This window comes from Cebus imitator, unplaced genomic scaffold (assembly GCF_001604975.1).
Source record: "Cebus imitator isolate Cc_AM_T3 unplaced genomic scaffold, Cebus_imitator-1.0 Scaffold831, whole genome shotgun sequence".
Lineage (NCBI taxonomy): Eukaryota > Metazoa > Chordata > Mammalia > Primates > Cebidae > Cebus > Cebus imitator.
The window spans coordinates 256,832-273,993 of NW_016108146.1; the positions used below are offsets into that span (position 1 = coordinate 256,832).

Sequence of the window (17,162 nt, forward strand, 5' to 3'; positions counted from 1 at the left end):
GCTGCCCATGCCCCAGACTGACCTTTCTTTTATAGAACTGCCTCTCCCTCTTTGGACAGTGTCTTTCTGGTACTGCCCATGAAGATGTCCTGCCCTTTCCTGCTCATGAAGAGATTGCCTGACCTGAGCTGGGCCATCATATCCAGTACTCACCTAGAATAGGAGAAAGACAGGCAGGGTGGCCAAAGATTACAGAAATCTCTGAAGCTAATCCACTTCAGAGAGAGTCCCGGAAGATACTGGTCCTTCATTCCTGCTATGTATATCGAATGTGACTGAAATCCGAATAAAATGTATGAGTTATAATAATGTAGCAATTGACTCAGCAAACTAGGACACAAACATGTTAGAGGGTGAGGTGTTGAGAGGTGTGTTTGGGGGTGGTGGCGATGAGCAAGTATGTGAGGGAGAGATAGGACCGAAACTCAGAAAGCAAAGAGGAATAATAGCTATTTATTGGAGATAAGGAGCTAAATAATTGCTTATGTATGATGAAACTCTGGGAGTACACAGTGGACTGCGGTTTTACTAAACAAATTTTCAAGTATATGTAACTTTGATGAAGTATCTTAAATAAAAATTTTTTTGCCATATATTTATGTGCCATATATTTACATACACATATTTATATCAATTGTATTTTGAATATAAATTTGTATACAGTTATGTTAATCCCTTTTCACTTAAGGATTTGAGTTTGATGTCATGCATAAAACATGTCCCCACTGTATGACTACAGAAATGTTGGCAAAAGGAAGTTCAGAGGAAATGGCAGGCAAGCACTACCCAGTTTTGGCCAGAAGATGGAGAAAAAAAGAATTCTCACAAAATGTAAAAATGTGACTTGTTGTATCTTCTTTTCACAGCAGTTTAGACAGAAATTAGCAAAATTGGAAATGTATAAATACCTTAATCTGGCAATTCCATTTTCAGGTATCTGTGAAGTAGACGGGGGATGCACGACAGATCTATGTGTCAGTCTGATCCCTGCAGTTGTGTTTGTAATAATACACATTGGAGCAATTTCATGGCCATCAGTTAGAGAAGGCTTGAAGAATGCTCCACTTGTATCAAGAAGGGTGTATAAAAGATCAAAGCCTGATGGAAATACTGGAGGCAACGGCGCTGATGGGAGCTCATGTGTATTGAACAATTACTATGTGACAGGCATTGGACTCCACGCTTTTCCTGCACAGCTCATTTAAACATTGGACAACCTGAGTATTCTGGTTTAGTGCATTTGACATATAGAAATGGAGGCACAGAAAATTAATGTGTTTAACTTCAAACCCTGGCAGATTAGGTTTCTCCCCCAGAGTCTGTGGCTTCACCAGAGGTGTGACTCACATTCCGTCATTCTCCATTTTAGGAATTTCCAGTGTTCCAAATATGAGCAGCTGAGAAAACAAACTCAAAACCCTAAACACCAGGATAAGTAAGGGAAGATGTTTGTTGGATGTAGATTTAAAATGGACTGTTTTTGCTCCAAGCAACAAAGAGGCACTTTGGAAAATAGACAAGAGACAAGAAGAAGAGAAGTTTTAAGATACATTTGGTCCAAGGAAGAGACTCTTCAGATGGAAGGTCATGTCAGCTAGAGAATTTCATGTGACTGGATGGGCTCAAACCACCGACGTTTCAGTCAACATCCAACAGCACTACCCTAGTGGTCCGGAGACACTGCTTGTCAAACAGTGAAAGCTGTTGCTCAAGTGTGTCATTCATCATGTCAGAGGTTGTCATTTAGTAGTACAGGGAAGTATTCTGTTGCCAAGCTCGAGTACCCAGAATCTTCTGTTTTGTTGAACCTTCTTCCCCACCATCAGCCTCTTTAGAAGACTGGGAGCTCTGCAAACATCCAGGCCGAGAGTCCTGTCCTTTTGCATCTTTGGGCATTGATCAGGCCCAAATCTGTGGGAGACTCCTCCATGCCTATCACAGGTGCCCAGGTGACAGCGGCAGTCTCTAGGTCTGGGGTCATCCACTTTCCCATTCCCAGCCCACCTCACCCATCACGAAGCCTGGTCAGGACTGTCAGAGACTCCAGTGAGCAGGTGCTGATATTTGTGTATTTGCCAAAAGAAAACAGGAAATCTGCTGTGTGCCCACCTGGCTGATCCCTCCACCTTTTTAGCCAAGGGCTTCATGAGCCAGGGCCCTTGGGTTTGCTCACAAGGCAGGCCCTCACCTAGTAGACATTGGTTCATGTATATGTATATGTATATGTATATATGTATATGTATATGTATAAGTGTATGTATATGATCCTCAGGTTGTATTCCTTAAATATATATAAATATATAGAATTCCTTACATATACAATTTTAATAAAAATTTTTTCTAAAGATTACTTTAAACATTTCCAATAACATCAGGAAATAAAGATGTGAAAGCCAGCCAGGCTCAGCTTCAAATCCCAGCAACCTGGAAGGCTGTGGCAGGAGGGTTGCTTGAGCTCAGAAATTTAAAACTAGCCTGGGCAACATAGTGAGACCTCGTCTCTACTGAAAACTATAAAAATTATCCAGGTGTGGCAGTGTGAGCCTGTAGCCCCAGGTGCTCAGTGGATGAGGCCCTAAGATCTCATGGGTCTGAGAATTCCATGCTGCAGTGAGCTGGGACTGTGCCCCTGTACTCCAGCCTGAGAGAAAGAGTGAGATCCTGTCTAGAAATGAATGAGAAAAAAAAAAAAAGATGTGAAAGCCTGTATATTGAAGACCACCAGGTATTGCTGAGAACAAAGACCTTTGGAATAGAGGATGTTCCTTCTTGCATTTCAAGATTGCTTTTCTTTTGAGGATACACTTGCTATTTCTTAGGAATATGAAGTCCTTCTCAGCCATTCCTGTAAAAAGAGTCATTTTGATCAAGTTGTATTGAATCTGTGGATTGCTTTGAGTTGTATTTTTATCTTAACCATGTTACATCTTGTAACCCATGGACACAAGATAGCTTTCCACTTACTTAGGTCTTTAATCTCCTTGAGCAATGTTCACAGAACCGAAAAACAAAAAACTTAAACCTCACATGGAACCAGAAAAGAGCCCACATAGCCAAGACAATACTGAGAAAAAAGAACAAAGCTGGGGACATCACACTACCTGACTTCAAACTACACTACAGGGCTACAGTAATGAAAACAGCATGGTACTGGTACCAAACAGATATATAGACCAATGGAACAGAACAGAAGCCTCAGAAGTAACGTCACACATCTACAACCATCTGATCTTTGACAAACCTGACAAAAACAAGCAATGGGGAAAGGATTCCTTGTTTAATAAATGGTGTTGGGGAAACTGGCTAGCCATGTGCAGAAAACTGAAACTGGACTCCTTCCTTACACTTTATACAAAAATTAACTCCAGATAAATTAAAGATTTAAACATAAGACCTAACACCATAAAAAACCCAAGAAGAAAACCTAGGCAATACCATTCAGGACATAGTCATAGGCAAGGACTTCATGACTTAAACACCAAAAGCACTGCAAACAAAAGCACAAATAGATAAATGGGATCTAATTAAATTTAAGAGCTTCTGCACAGCAAAGGAAACAATCATTAGAGTTAACCAGCAACCAACAAAATGGGGAAAAAAAAATTGCAAGCTACCCATCTGACAAAAAACTAATAATCAGAATCTATAAAGAACTAAAACAAATATACAAGAAAAAACAAACCCATCAAAGAGTGGGCAAAGTCTATGAACAGACACTTTTCAAAAGAAGACATTTATGTGGCCAAATAAACATAAGAAAAATGCTCATCATCACTGGTCATTAGAAAAATGCAAATCAAAATCACATTGAGATACCATCTCACGCCAGTTAGAATGGCGACCATTAAAAAATCAGGAGACAACACATGCTGGAGAGGATGTGGAGAAATAAGAATGCTTTTACACTGTTGGTGGGAGTGTAAATTACTTCAATTAATTTGGAAGAAAGTGTAGTGATTCCTCAAGGATCTAGAAAGAGAAATACCATTTGACCCAGTAATCCCATTACTGGGTATATAAACAAAGGATTATAAATCCTTCTATTATAAACACACATGCACACATATGTTCATTTTGGCACTGTTTACACTAGCAAAGACTTGGAACCAACCCAAATGCCCGTCAACGACAGACTGGATAAAGAAAAAGTTGCATATATACACCATGGAATACTATGCAGCCATAAAAATGGATGAGTTCATGTCATTTGCAGGGACATGCATGAAGCTGGAAACCATCATTCTCAGCAAACTGACACAAGAACAGGAAGCCAAACACCACATGTTTTCACTGATAAAAGAATGCTGAACAATGGTCTGTTGCGGGTGGGGGGTGAGGAAGGGATAGCAGGGGATGGGAATATTGGGAAAAAATAGCATTAGGAGAAATACCTAACGTAAGTGATGGAGGGATGGAGGCAGCAAACCACCATGGCATGTGCATACCTATGTAACAGTCCTGCAAGATCTGCACATGCACCCCAGAACTTAAGGTAAAATGAAGAAAAGAAAAATAAGATAAACCCTGGAATGTGGTTTGTTCCCAATAATTTCAGATATTTAAAGAATGGTTAAATGATCACTTGACAGTTATGCTATAAACAGGAATAAGATAGACTGAGTTAAACATCACTACATTGAGAAGATAAATTTTAATGCCATTTTCAATCTTTAAAATCTTTGGTTTTATTTTGAAAAAAAATCATCAACCTTAAAAAGAACACTGCAAAAAAAAAAAAAAGGATTATAGTCCATTTGCTTTCTCCAATAATAAACTTCGAAATATGTTCTTATGAATGTCGACAGTCAATGTAGTGTGGTGTATTAAGAATTGACTTTCCTATAATGGGTAAGTTAAGACAGATTACATTTCATGAGAAAATGTTTTATGAATGTTAATGGTGTATGTTTATTTAAATCTAATTTTCTATTCTATTTTGGGAAATAGTTGTTTGTGTCTTTTAGTGTATTCTCCTTCCTTTCCACATATGTGGAACCTGCCTATTCTCCTCTCTTTTGAAATAGTTTAAAAGACTAAAACAGAATGGCCTGGGCTTTGCATATCCTTAGTCTGATTGACATTTCCCTGGTTGCTCACTTAAATAGGTATTAGCAGCTAACTAAGTAAACTACGTCTCTTGGCAGCCAGAAATTAACAAAGGCTTAAAAATTAGCAAAATCTGCTTTGCTGTGGCCTTAGGTGCTGACGGTCTTATCTTAAGGCAAAAAATTTTAATGGTATAGATTAAAATTAACTTTGGCAAAAATGAAAATGCAGGCATGGAATTTTTTTTTTCAACAACAGAAACTAGCAAAAGCAAAGATACAGTAAAAATTGAAAATTTCCAGTATAGCGATATAAATATAATAACTGGCACAGCTGGGGATGATTAACGAATAATAAAATGTTTAGGGGATGATCATCTGAATCCAGGATATTAATACTTTTTAAAACCATTTTTCCAATTACTTCAGTATAAATAAGGTGTCTCTGAAAGGTACAGATCTGGTATCACGATCATGGTGATAGACAAATGGTGGAATAGTCCTGGTACCACGATCGTGGTGATAGACAAATAGTGGAATAGTCCTGGTATCACGATCATGGTGATAGACAAATGGTGGAACAGTCCTGGCATCACGATCATGGTGGTGGACAAATGGTGGAACAGTCCTGGTACCATGATCATGGTGGGATACACACGGGACCGTCTCTGCCTGCAGATGGGTGAGGTAGCATTGACCCTGCAGTGTTCCCGGAAAAACACTTAGGCTGAATTTAATCATAAGGACATTTTCAGACAACTTCAGAGTGTAGACCACTGAGCCAGACAGCTGACATGTCCTCTACAAACAAGCTCATGTCACCACCATCAATGACAGCAACAAAAAGGTGAGGAGACACTTTGGGTTCAAAAGAACTAAAGCAATGTAGCTACATTATCTTTTGACTCTTTTTCAACCCAAAATGTCCTTTCTCCTTTTAATTGTGTGATTTGTGGTCAGTCGTGCTGCTCACTGCTCTACATTGTGAAGTTGTCTGGAGATTACCTCAGGCTATGAAACTCAGGCTAAGTGTTTTCAGCAAGAACATGGTGTTGTTCATACTCTGCACCGACAGAGTCCCAGGTGACATGTTGTCTTAGTGTGGGAATATGACCCCTATCAGGGAGACCAGGTGGAGTCCTATCACCATCATAGTAAGAAACCTACAGTCCATGTCCAAAGTCAAGCGAACATGCTCTTCCACAAGTAAAAAAATGGCATATGTGTAATCCTGGCATGTGTAGTAAAACTCAGGATAAGCTGTATACGTTGAATACAATATATCCAGTGAGTACCGGAAGACTTCAGTCCCTTCTGCTTCCACCAGCTCCATGCTGAGCCTAGAAAAGGAGGAAAAACCAAAGAATAAGTCAGGGAAAATAAGAAACGCAGAGCCCGAACTAGATTTCATGGGTAGCACAAGAAAGTGGTTAATAAAGAAAAAACATAGATCCATTAATGATGTAACAAATTACTGCCTTATGTTGGGATGGATAAGAGTAGGGTAAAAAAAGAATGAAAGAGAGAGAGAGAGAGAGAGAGAAAGCAAGCTCAGTGAACTGTCCAGGTGACACACTGATGAGGGAGTAAAAGGACACTCTGAGTTAGTGCCCTCAGGACACACAGAGAACACAGATCATAAAAACCAGTATGGTCAACCTACAGTAGTTAGTACATGAAAATGGGAGGAAGAAATGGAAACCTAAATATCTACTGCAATGAAAACCAACAGCAATGTTAGTAGGAATAGTTCAGGCTTCGTTGAAAACACGGTATCGATATTGTCAGCCCACTCTGTTTTCCCTGGACCTGGCGTCTCCAGGTGTCAACACATAATTAGCTGTTCACAATTGCACAAAGTTACCTGGGGCATGGTGGGCCTTGGTCTTCTTCCTCTTTCTTGGTCATTTTTAATCTCTGCAATAAATTCAGACAGGGACAGACAAAATAAGCCATTCCCCTCCACCCATAACAGTCCACTGTCTAATCCCTGCACAGGGACCTCAGGCTCCTCAGCATGAGAACAGGATAATGTGAGAGATAGACTTCAGGAGGTCTCAAAGCCAATCATGCTAGAGATTCCTTGGTTTGTGTCTTAGAACCAATGGTGAAATGTCCCTATTCTGGCAGACCATTATCCTTTTATCCCAAGTTTGTACAAACAGTTACACCAAGTTTGTACAAGCAGGGAAGAACCTGACAGACATGCATGGGGAGCAAAACTCATGAGGAACTTGGTAGCTGGCAAGAGGCATTGAATTCAGATTGACAGACAACTCGTGGGCATGCGCTGCATACCCTGGTGTGCGTCTGCAACACTGGCCTTGGGTTTCAATGTCCTGACAGTCGGTCCAGGGTGTGACGAGCACGGCCTGAGACTAGGGAGAGAGCAAAGCTCACTGACCTCCCCATGTCCGTGCTTCAGACTGGAATCCAGAGTGACTGAAATCTACACTGATGTACAGGTTCAGCCCACAGTGATGACAACTCTCAGCCCAGCCAGCGGAGCAATGCACAAAGACTATGGGGTCTATCTGGGACACAAAATGGAGCTTCATCGCCTTCACAATGGAGCACTCACTGTCTATGTCACCAGCCAAGTCGACCTGCTTCTCCTCTAATGAGTGCAAGTTGCTCCTGTAAGGCTCACTGAAGGCAGATGTGCCAGGAGGAACTGAGAGAGCCGAATAACCTTCATCCCAGGACTCCTGGGGTGCTTCCTCCTCCACAGACTCCTGCAGATTCCTGATGAGCCAGGTAGGACAGGGTGACAGAAGATTAAACCAACAGAGATTAGACAACAAAGACTCCCAGCTGATCTGATGGAGGTGAGAATGGAGTAGTCCCAGAAAGCAAAGGCATTTTTCCTCTAAGAGAAAAAAAAAACTATCTTTCTAAATGCAGGGCAGAGGGTGACTACCCCAGGGACAGAGCACAAATGAGCAGCAGGTGCTCAGTGCATTTGCACAGATGAGCCACTTCAGGCCACCCAGACTCCCTGTAAACTCTCACCATGAAATACAGCACGAGAACTAACACGGGGCTTCAACTACCTCGCATAAGTTGTGTTGAATATTACATGTGGCATTCAAGTGAAAAGAGCTCTTGAGGCATTTCAGACACCCAGATCTTGTGTATTAAGGGCCTCCTTTTTCCACTATTTTGATATAATGTGTCTATGTTTTGAATTTCTTCTCTTCACAAATCCTAGCAAACATGCTCACAACAAATGTGCAGAAAGCATATATGTGTCTCTCCCTGGATTTAAACACATGGGAGAAAACAGGAGAAACCCGGAAATCCCTGTTTGCTGAGTTCACCTGGCTCATCTGATTGCAGGCTCCTATCTTGGGAGGACTAAGAAATTAAAACCTACACAAGTGCCACAAATCACCCACAACACTGTCAATAAAGACAATTTGTAGCTGGGTGAATGGAAGGAAGAGTTCTAGTCATCACTTCCCCGTTTTCCCTGGAGCTGCAGTCTTCAGGTGTCACTACTGAGCTAACAGCCCACAACTCCACCGCATTACCTGGGGGGCGCTTGCCATTGTTCTTCCACTTCCTCATCATCATTTTGACTTTCTGTAAATAAATTCAGAGAAGCAGGTCACATTAAGCAAATCACACTTCACATGGGACCAAATCACTGTTTAGTCATAGCACGAGCACAGAATTGTTCTCAGGGCAAAAATACAAATTCTGACAGGAAGATTCCAGGGTGCCCTAGAAGAAGCCTGGTGAGCAGATGAGCCTGCTTTCCAGATGCACAGGCCAAAATCTCCCTGTACGGGTAGACCATAATGCCATATTCTCTGCCTGAGTCTATGCAAAGTTAAACCAATTTTGTTCCCAGAAAAATCTCCAAAAATGAGTCAAACTATTTTCTGGGAGTGTTGCTGCAATACTGACTTATCTCACCAGGTAGCAAGGTCATAGAATGGTCAGAGGCATCTATACATTAAACTGGACAGATATGTAAATTCTAACAACACTTGCTTTAAAAAGAATCTGTGAGCTTTGCGCAGTGGCAGTATCGTAGCCAATGAGTTTTATCTGAGATGAGATTATTGCTCATTGAAAACTTTCCCCAATGCCCCGCCGTGATGACATGCAATAGAGTTGGCATTGACAATTTTGGACAGTCTCTAGGGAGAAGGAATAAAAAAAGACAAAACAAAACCAAACAAGAAAGAATCTGTGGGCCGGGCATGGTGGCTCACACCTGTAATCCCAGCACTCTGAAAGGCCGCGGTGGGCACTTCACGAGGTCAGGGGGTCGGGACCATCCTGGCTAACACGGTGAAAGCCTGTCTCTACTAAAAATACAAAGAAATGAGCTGGGCATGGTGGCACATGCCTGCAGTCTCAGTTACTCTGGAGGCTGAGGCAGCAGAATCATCTGAACCCAGGAGGCAGAGGTTGCAGTGAGCTGAGATCGTGCAGCTGAACGCCAGCCTGAATAAGAGAGAGAGAGGCTCTGTTTCAAAAAAAAAAAATCTGTGATTTCAAAGGACAAGGTGGGTGAACCACTTAGAGTTAGGAGTTCAAGACCAGCCTGGCCAATATGGTGAAACCTCGTCTCTACTAAAAATACAAAAATTAGTTAGGTGTGGTGGTGAGCACCTGTGGTCCCAGCTACTCAGGAGGCAGAGGCAGGAGAATCACCGGAGTCCGTGTGAAGTGCAGATTGCAGTAAGCCAAGATGGTGCCACTGCACTCCAGCCTGGGTGACAAAAAAAAGACTCCAATCCAACAACAGCAAACAATATGTGACGCTGCGAAGAAAAATCAGACCCGCCATTGCACTGATAGGGTGGAGAGTCGGGCTGAGCCTTGCTTCACGGAAACACATCGGCAAGGTAAAGAGGAAATGTTTCCATCCTGGTTTCAAGGTGACTGTGCAGCTAAGCAAGCTGACTCAAAAGAGATCAAGACCGACGCTCCGAGCAGTGACACCTGGGGAACAATATCGCCAAACAAATAGGCAAGGCTCCCAGTTTCCTTAAAAAGAAATGGAAACTCCATGAACATCGTTCAGGGACAGGTGACATAATGACAGGAGATGAGAGATACCAACTCAAATCTAGGAGACCTGACAGACACCTACTGTACACCTCCTGCACTCAGGTGACCATGAGTTTGTCACCGTGGCCTGGGGTCTGGTAACTTGATACTTGGGCCTGGGAGACAAATGCATGGCATGAGCTGAGGAAGAGATAAAAATTCCCTGATATCTGTGTTTAGTATCCCATGATAGGTTTTTATTCAAACCGATTTGTGTGTATAGAGCCTGTCTTCAGAGTTGATCTTCCTCAGCCTAGTCTTAGGTACCAAAAACAAGGAATGTAGGGGTCACCTGAAAGAATGATTAGAGCATCCTCCACTACATCATGAGATGATGGACTCTCGACAACCAGTGCAGAGTCGACCTTGTATTTCTCTATTGTGATTTCATTGGTTTCTTTGTGAGGCTGGCTGGATTCAGTAGGGCCATAGCTATTTGAACGAGTGATGACACATTCCTCCAGTGAGTCTTCAGGGACTCTCTTGACAACAACCTTTGGTGCCTCCCTGATGAACCAGATGGGATAGAGATGATAGAAGATTAAACAAAGCGGGATTGGACCCCAGGAAGTCCTAGCTGGTTTTCACAAGAGGAATAAGAGAGGGGTCTCAGAAGGCAAATGGGAAGTTCCCTTTGAGAGGAAACAGGCAATCCTCCGCTCTGCAACACAGCATGGCTGCCATGGGAAACCGGAGAGGAAGAGAGCAGCTGGTATTCATCACACTGGGCAGAAAGGAGCTGAGAAGAGCAGAGACTCAGTTATCCCTGCATAATTGAGATACGGCACTCGGCACATACAAAGAACCGCGACAGCTGCCACACCCTGTGTCTATGTTGGGTTGAACTGAACATATTGTGGCCAAGGGATTGCAGGCTTTGGCCCATAGGAGATGCCAGAGAAGGTGAGATTCTAGAACTTTTCCAAACTTTACCACCCACTACTTGCTCCTGATTATTCAGCGTTACCTGGGGGCACGCAACTCCTGTATTTTCTCAGCCTCTGTGACGTGAACATCTTCATCCTCATCTTGATCATTTTCTGCAAGTACAGATGTGTTCGTTCAGATATTTCCTGTTTCACACTCTGCAAGCACCGTCAGCCCAATGTGCACAGGGACATGAACGTCTGCGTGTGGGTCCCTGTTCTACTGAAAGCTCTCATGGTTTCTCTTTAACAAAATGCCCTGGCATGGATTCCTGATCCACCAGGCAATGCGTTTCTGATCCGGAGGCTCATCGTCAAGATGACGCCAAATGTTGACAAGACCTTCTGCTCCCACATCACTGGAGGCTTGTGCAGCCTCTCTCTGGACTTTGGCAGCTGTCTCCCCCTTCCTGACACAGACCTGATGCCCAGGGACAGGCTTGGAGTCCTGTCACAGATCATATTTACAACCTATTTCTTTCTCTTAGGAGAGGACAAACAAACTTGTCCCACAATCCCCTGCACATCAGGTGACTTCACAGGCCCTCCAAGTGGCTTCTGCTGTGTTATTCAGGGACATTCTCTCCACAGGGAGTGCTCCAGTCTCAACCGCTTCCTAACCCCACATGCCCACACATCAAGTGCTGCCTCCAACACCACACAGCGAGGGCCTTTATCTCGTTTTGAGAAGCGGTCGTAAGTGTTCGCACATTTGAATGCTTCGGACACTGCAAGGTATCTGCCTTTGCAGATGGAGAGAGAGAAATTTGCCTGACTTTGCAGATGGAGAGACAGAAAGTCAGGAAGGAGAAATCAATTGCTCGCTGACAGTTACTAAAAACACTGCTGAAGATACAGCCTGGGAGCCTTCATTCTTACTCCAGAGCTCTTTCCACTCCAACAACCGCCCTCCTGTCACAGCTTCCTTTTTGTCCTTTACAACTGGACAGATGCTGCCTCTTGTTCCAAAGACCACCATCCATCATGAAAGGAGTGACATTTGCAGTACTGTGACCTCCAACCCCATGGGTTTCCCATCTGTGTTCTCATTCAGAAAGCCCTAGTCATGTCATGGCCACATATGTTTAGTGGAAGAAAACACCACTGATAAAACTGTCATTGCAGAAGGATGGAGGTCTGGAGTCTCTCATAAGGCCGTAAAGGAAATATGCACAAAGACTAATAAAGTTTCTCTTATGTTTGACACAGTAGAATGAAGAACTAATACACAGTGTTTATTCCGTGCCAACAACTGTCCCGGGAGAGTTACAATCAATAGGCCATCTGGTTCAGTGCAGCAATTGACAGAGGTAGGCGTTATTATAGTACCCTATGAACGATGACAAAACTGAGTCACAGAGAAAAGAAGCAACTTGGATGGAGCTCAGGAGACTGGCCCAGGGTCCCTGCTCTATGCACTGCTGCCTCCACAAAGTCCTGGGTGCCATCGTTCTTCCTCTTTACCAACGAGAGCCTCTGCACAGAAAGCAGGATGTCCCTCTCACCAGGGTAATCCCTTCTATTGATGATGCCAGTTACAGATACCACAGGTTATTTAAGGAGCAGAGTCCTCTTTAAGCTCCCCATAGCGGGTATAGTGTGCTACCTTCGCATTTCCCCCAGAACACAGCTTTGACTGCTGAGCCTCAGCAGAAACCGGAACCAAATGGAAGTTCAGTACCCTCAGACATTTCGACCAACAGACTAGATGCTACTTGTCTGCAGGATCTTCTGTGGTATAGAAAGGATTCCTGTCAACATGATTTAGCCTCTTGCTGAGAAAAACAGGTGGTTCTGTGCCTGGGTCAGGAATCAATGGCTGAGATTATGCCCTGAGTCCCACACCCACCTTACTGCAGACGTGGAAAAGTGGCTACATACTTTGGCCTCTCTCGTCCACCTTTAACAAAATGTTAAAATACACATTTATATTTTCCTAGACATATGGCAAAAATGAAATTAATTCTGATGAAGAGAGTCTTTAGTTTCTCAGAGGAAACACAGGACATGGTTCAGCACTCTGGTGATGGTGAACCTATTGAACTTACTTTCTGTCTTCAGTCTGCAGCCCAGGTAGTGGGCCACTTCACTCATAAGAAGTTTATTTTTGGCCAGGCGCGGTGGCTTAAGCCTGTAATCCCAGCACTTTGGGAGGCCGAGGCGGGTGGATCACGAGGTCAAGAGATCGAGACCATCCTGGTCAACACGGTGAAACCCCGTCTCTACTAAAAATACAAAAACATTAGCTGGGCATGGTGGCGCGTGCCTGTAATACCAGCTACTGAGGAGGTTGAGGCAGGAGAATTGCCTGAACCCAGGAGGCGGAGGTTGCGGTGAGCCGAGATCGCGCCATTGCACTCCAGCCTGGGTAACAAGAGTGAAACTCCGTCTCAAAAAAAAAAAAAGAAGTTTATTTTTGCTGTCTCTGTATTTCTGTTCCTTCTTGCACCGTTTCCTATCTTCTGTAAACAAATTCAGAAGAGCTGGTCACATTAAGCAAATCGCATTTCACACAAGACCAAATCAGTGTCTAGTCATAGCACAAGAATGAAAAATATTCTCAGTGAAAGAATGTGATATTCTGACGGGAATGTTCTACTGGTCCTGAGACTAAGTCGCCCTAGAAGTAGATGAGCCTGCTTTTCAGATCCATGGGACAAAATCTTCCTTATCTGCTAGATCTTAATCACATATCCTCTGACCTAAGTCAGCGCAAATAATTAAAACTTTTTCCCCAAAATCTTCAAAAATTGCCCTAACTACTTTCCAGAAGCATTGCAGCAATACTGATCTATCTCATCATATATGATGGTCAACAAATGGTTAGAGAAATTTGTAGAGGACACTGGACCGATGGATGAATTCTAACAACCTTTACATAAAAATGAATCCGTGGAGCCAGCACAGTGACTGATGCCTGGAATCGGAGCAATTTAGGAACCCAGGAAGGGAGATCACTGTACTTCAGTAGTTCAAGACCAGCCTGGCCAACATGGTGAAACCTCATTTCTACTAAAAATACAAAAACTAGCCAAGTGTGGTGATGTCCACTGGGGATCCCAGCTAACTGGGAGGCTGAGTCACCGGTACCAGGGTATTCCCTGCTCTTGATGGTGCCACTTACAGATACCACAGGTTCTATTAGGAGCAGGGTCCCCTTCTAGCTCCTCACAGTGGGTACTGTGTGCCAACACCATGTTTACCCTAGTGTCCCCAGAACACAGCTTTGCCTACTAGGCCTCAGCAGAAACCAGAACTGAATGGAAGTTCAGCAGCCTCAGACATTTAGACCAACAGACTAGATGCTACTTGTCTGCAGGATCTTATATGGTACAGAGAGGATTACTGTCAACATGATTTAGCCTCTTGCTGAGAAAGACAGGCGGTTCTGTGCCTGTGTCAGAAATCAACAGCTGAGACTTTACCGTCTATCCCACACCTGCCTTACCGCAGACAGGGACAAGGTGCTACATACTGTGGTCTCTCATCCATTTTTAACAAAATGTTAAGGTACCCATTTATATTTGCCTTGAAGTATGGGAAAAATTTAATAAATTCTGATAAAGAGAGTGTTCAGTTTCTCAGAGAAAAGACAGGACATCATTCAGCACTTTCGTGATGGTGAACCTATAAAATTTACCTTCCGTCTTCAGCTGGGAGGCCAGGTAGTAGGCCGCTTGACTCATAATAAGGTTATTTTTGCTGTCTCTGTATTTCTGTTCTTCATCATGATCTTTTCGATCTTCTGTAAACAAATTCAGAAGAGCAGGTCACATTAAGCAAATCGCACTTCACACAAGACCAAATCAGTGTCCCATCATAGCACAAGGACATAAAATATTCTCAGTGTAAGAATATGATATTCTGACTGGAATGTTCTAACGAGCCCTAGACTAAGTCACCCTAGAAGTAGATGAGCTGCTTTTCAGATCCATGGAACAAAATCTCCCTTATCTGTTAAATCTTAATCACATATCCTATGACCTAAGTCAGTGCAAATAATTAAAACCTTTTCCCCAAAATCTTCAAAAATTGCTCTAACTACTTTCCAGAAGGGTTGCTGCAATACTGATCTATCTCATCATATATCAAGGTCAATGAATGGTTAGAGAAATTTATATAGGAGACTGGACCAACAGATGAATTCTAACAACATTTACTTAAAAAAGAATCTGTGGAGCCAGCATGGTGGCTCACACCTGGAATCCAAGCAACTTAGGAGACATGCACATCACCTGACCTCAGGAGTTCAGGACCAGCCTGGTCAACATGGTGAAATCTTGCCTTTACATAAAATACAACAATTAGCCACGTTTGGTGGTGCCCACCGGGGATCCCAGCTAATTGGCAGGCGGAGTCACCAGTACCAGGGTACTTCCTGCTCTTGATGGTGCCACTTACAGATACCACAGGTTCTATTAGGAGCCGGGTTCCCTTTAAGCTCGTCACAGTGGGTACTGTCTGCTGTCACTGTGTTTCCCTCAGGGTCCCCAGAACACAGCTTTGCCTACTGGGTCTTTAACAGAAACCAGAACTGAATGGAAGTTCAGTAGCCTCAGACATTTAGACCAGCAGACTAGATGCTATTTGTCTGTAGGATCTTATACGGTACAGAGAGGATTCCTGTAAACATGGATTTAGCCTCTTGCTGAGGAAAACAGGCGGTTCTGTGCCTGTGTCAGAAATCAATAGCTGGGATTATAACCCCAGTCCCACACCCACCTTACTGCAGATGTGGAAAAGTTACTAAATATTTTGGCGTCTGTCTTCCATTTTAACTAAATGTTAAAATACCCATTGCTATTTTCTACAAGTATGGGAAGGATGAAATTAATTTTGATGAAGAGAGTGGTTAGTTTCTCAAGACAAGACAGGACCTCATTCATCAGTTTCGTGGTGGTCAACCTATAGAACTTACTGTATGTCTTCAGCCGGTAGTTCACGGAGTAGTTCACCTGACTCATAGGACATCTATTTTTGCTGACTCGGACATTCAGTTTGTTATCTTCCTGCTGGGAGCAGGATTTCTCAATGCCTTCTGGGATGTTCACCTCTGTGTTTTTTCTGGAAGGAGGCCTGCCAGATGCCACCTTGCTGATGTTTGGTGAAGAACACATAAAGCCAGGGACTAGGGAGAAGAAACCCAAGCACATGATGGTTAGAAACTGGTGACGTCAAATTGGTTTAATCGGGACTGAGGGATGTCACTGACAGCCTTGCCTATTGAGTTGAAGATGTCATTTCCCTGCTTTTCCCCTTCTCATCTCCACTCTCAATCTCCTTAAAGTCAACTGGTCTTAACTACTCAGTCACCTTGAAACCTGGAAATAAACACGTCTACTTTTATCTTGCTTATACATTTTGCAGGATTTTATATGCAAGAGAGCATTCATGTAAACATGATTTAACCTCTTGCTGAGAAAAGCAGGTGGTTCTGTGCCTGTGTCAGGAATCAATAGCTGGGATATTAACACTAGTTCCACACTCGCCTTACTGCAGACGTGGAAAAGTTGCTAAAGATTTTGGCCTCTGTCTTCCATCTTTAACAAAATGTTAAATTACCCACTGCTGTTTTCCTAGAAGTATGGGAAGGATGAAATTAACTTTGAAGAAGAGAATGTACCATTTCATAGACAAGACAGGACATTTTTCATCACTTTCGTGACTGAACTTACCTTCCGTCTTCAGCCGGCAGTCCAGGTAGTAGGCCACTTGACTCATAAGAAGTTTATTTTTGCTGTCTCTTCATTTCTGTTCTTCATCGTGATCTTTTCGATCTTCTGTAAACAAATTCAGAAGAGCAGGTCACATTAAGCAAATCACACTTCACACAAGACCAAATCGGTGTCCAGTCATAGCAAAAGGACATAAAATATTCTCAGTGTAAGAATGTGATATTCTGACAGGATTGTTCCAATGGGCCCTAGACTAAGTCGCCCTAGAAGTAGATGAGCCTGCTTTTCAGACCCATGGAACAAAGTCTCCCTCATCTGGTAGAACTTACTCACGAATCCTATGACCTAAATCAGTGCAAATAATTAAAACTTTTTCCCCAAAATCTTCCAAAAATTGCCCTAACTACTTTCCAGAAGTATTGCTGCAATATTGATTTATCTCATCATAT

The 17,162-nt window shown here is 43.0% G+C and overlaps 1 protein-coding gene and 1 non-coding gene across 3 annotated transcripts in view; one reads left to right on the forward strand and one right to left on the reverse strand.

Moving 5' to 3' along the window:
* Positions 1-5,998: 5,998 nt before the first annotated feature.
* The window catches only part of LOC108297710 (neuroblastoma breakpoint family member 15-like), a 12,077-nt gene continuing 913 nt past the window's right edge, over positions 5,999-17,162 (reverse strand). The window contains exons 2-6 of one of the 2 annotated variants that reach the window (XM_037735541.1): positions 16,714-16,818; positions 8,579-8,630; positions 7,627-7,790; positions 6,910-6,962; positions 5,999-6,385 (exon numbers count right to left, since the gene is read on the reverse strand). In XM_037735541.1, coding sequence (XP_037591469.1) covers positions 6,350-6,385; positions 6,910-6,962; positions 7,627-7,790; positions 8,579-8,630; positions 16,714-16,759 — 351 coding nt within the window. In that variant the 5' untranslated portion in view covers positions 16,760-16,818 and the 3' untranslated portion in view covers positions 5,999-6,349. Of the gene's footprint in view, positions 6,386-6,909; positions 6,963-7,626; positions 7,791-8,578; positions 8,631-15,956; positions 16,167-16,713; positions 16,819-17,162 lie in introns of both variants that reach the window. The other variant, XM_037735542.1, reaches the window with a different exon arrangement.
* On the forward strand, positions 9,062-9,202 carry LOC119469785. The gene has a single exon (XR_005198627.1). It is a non-coding gene; the product is annotated as a U4 spliceosomal RNA (small nuclear RNA).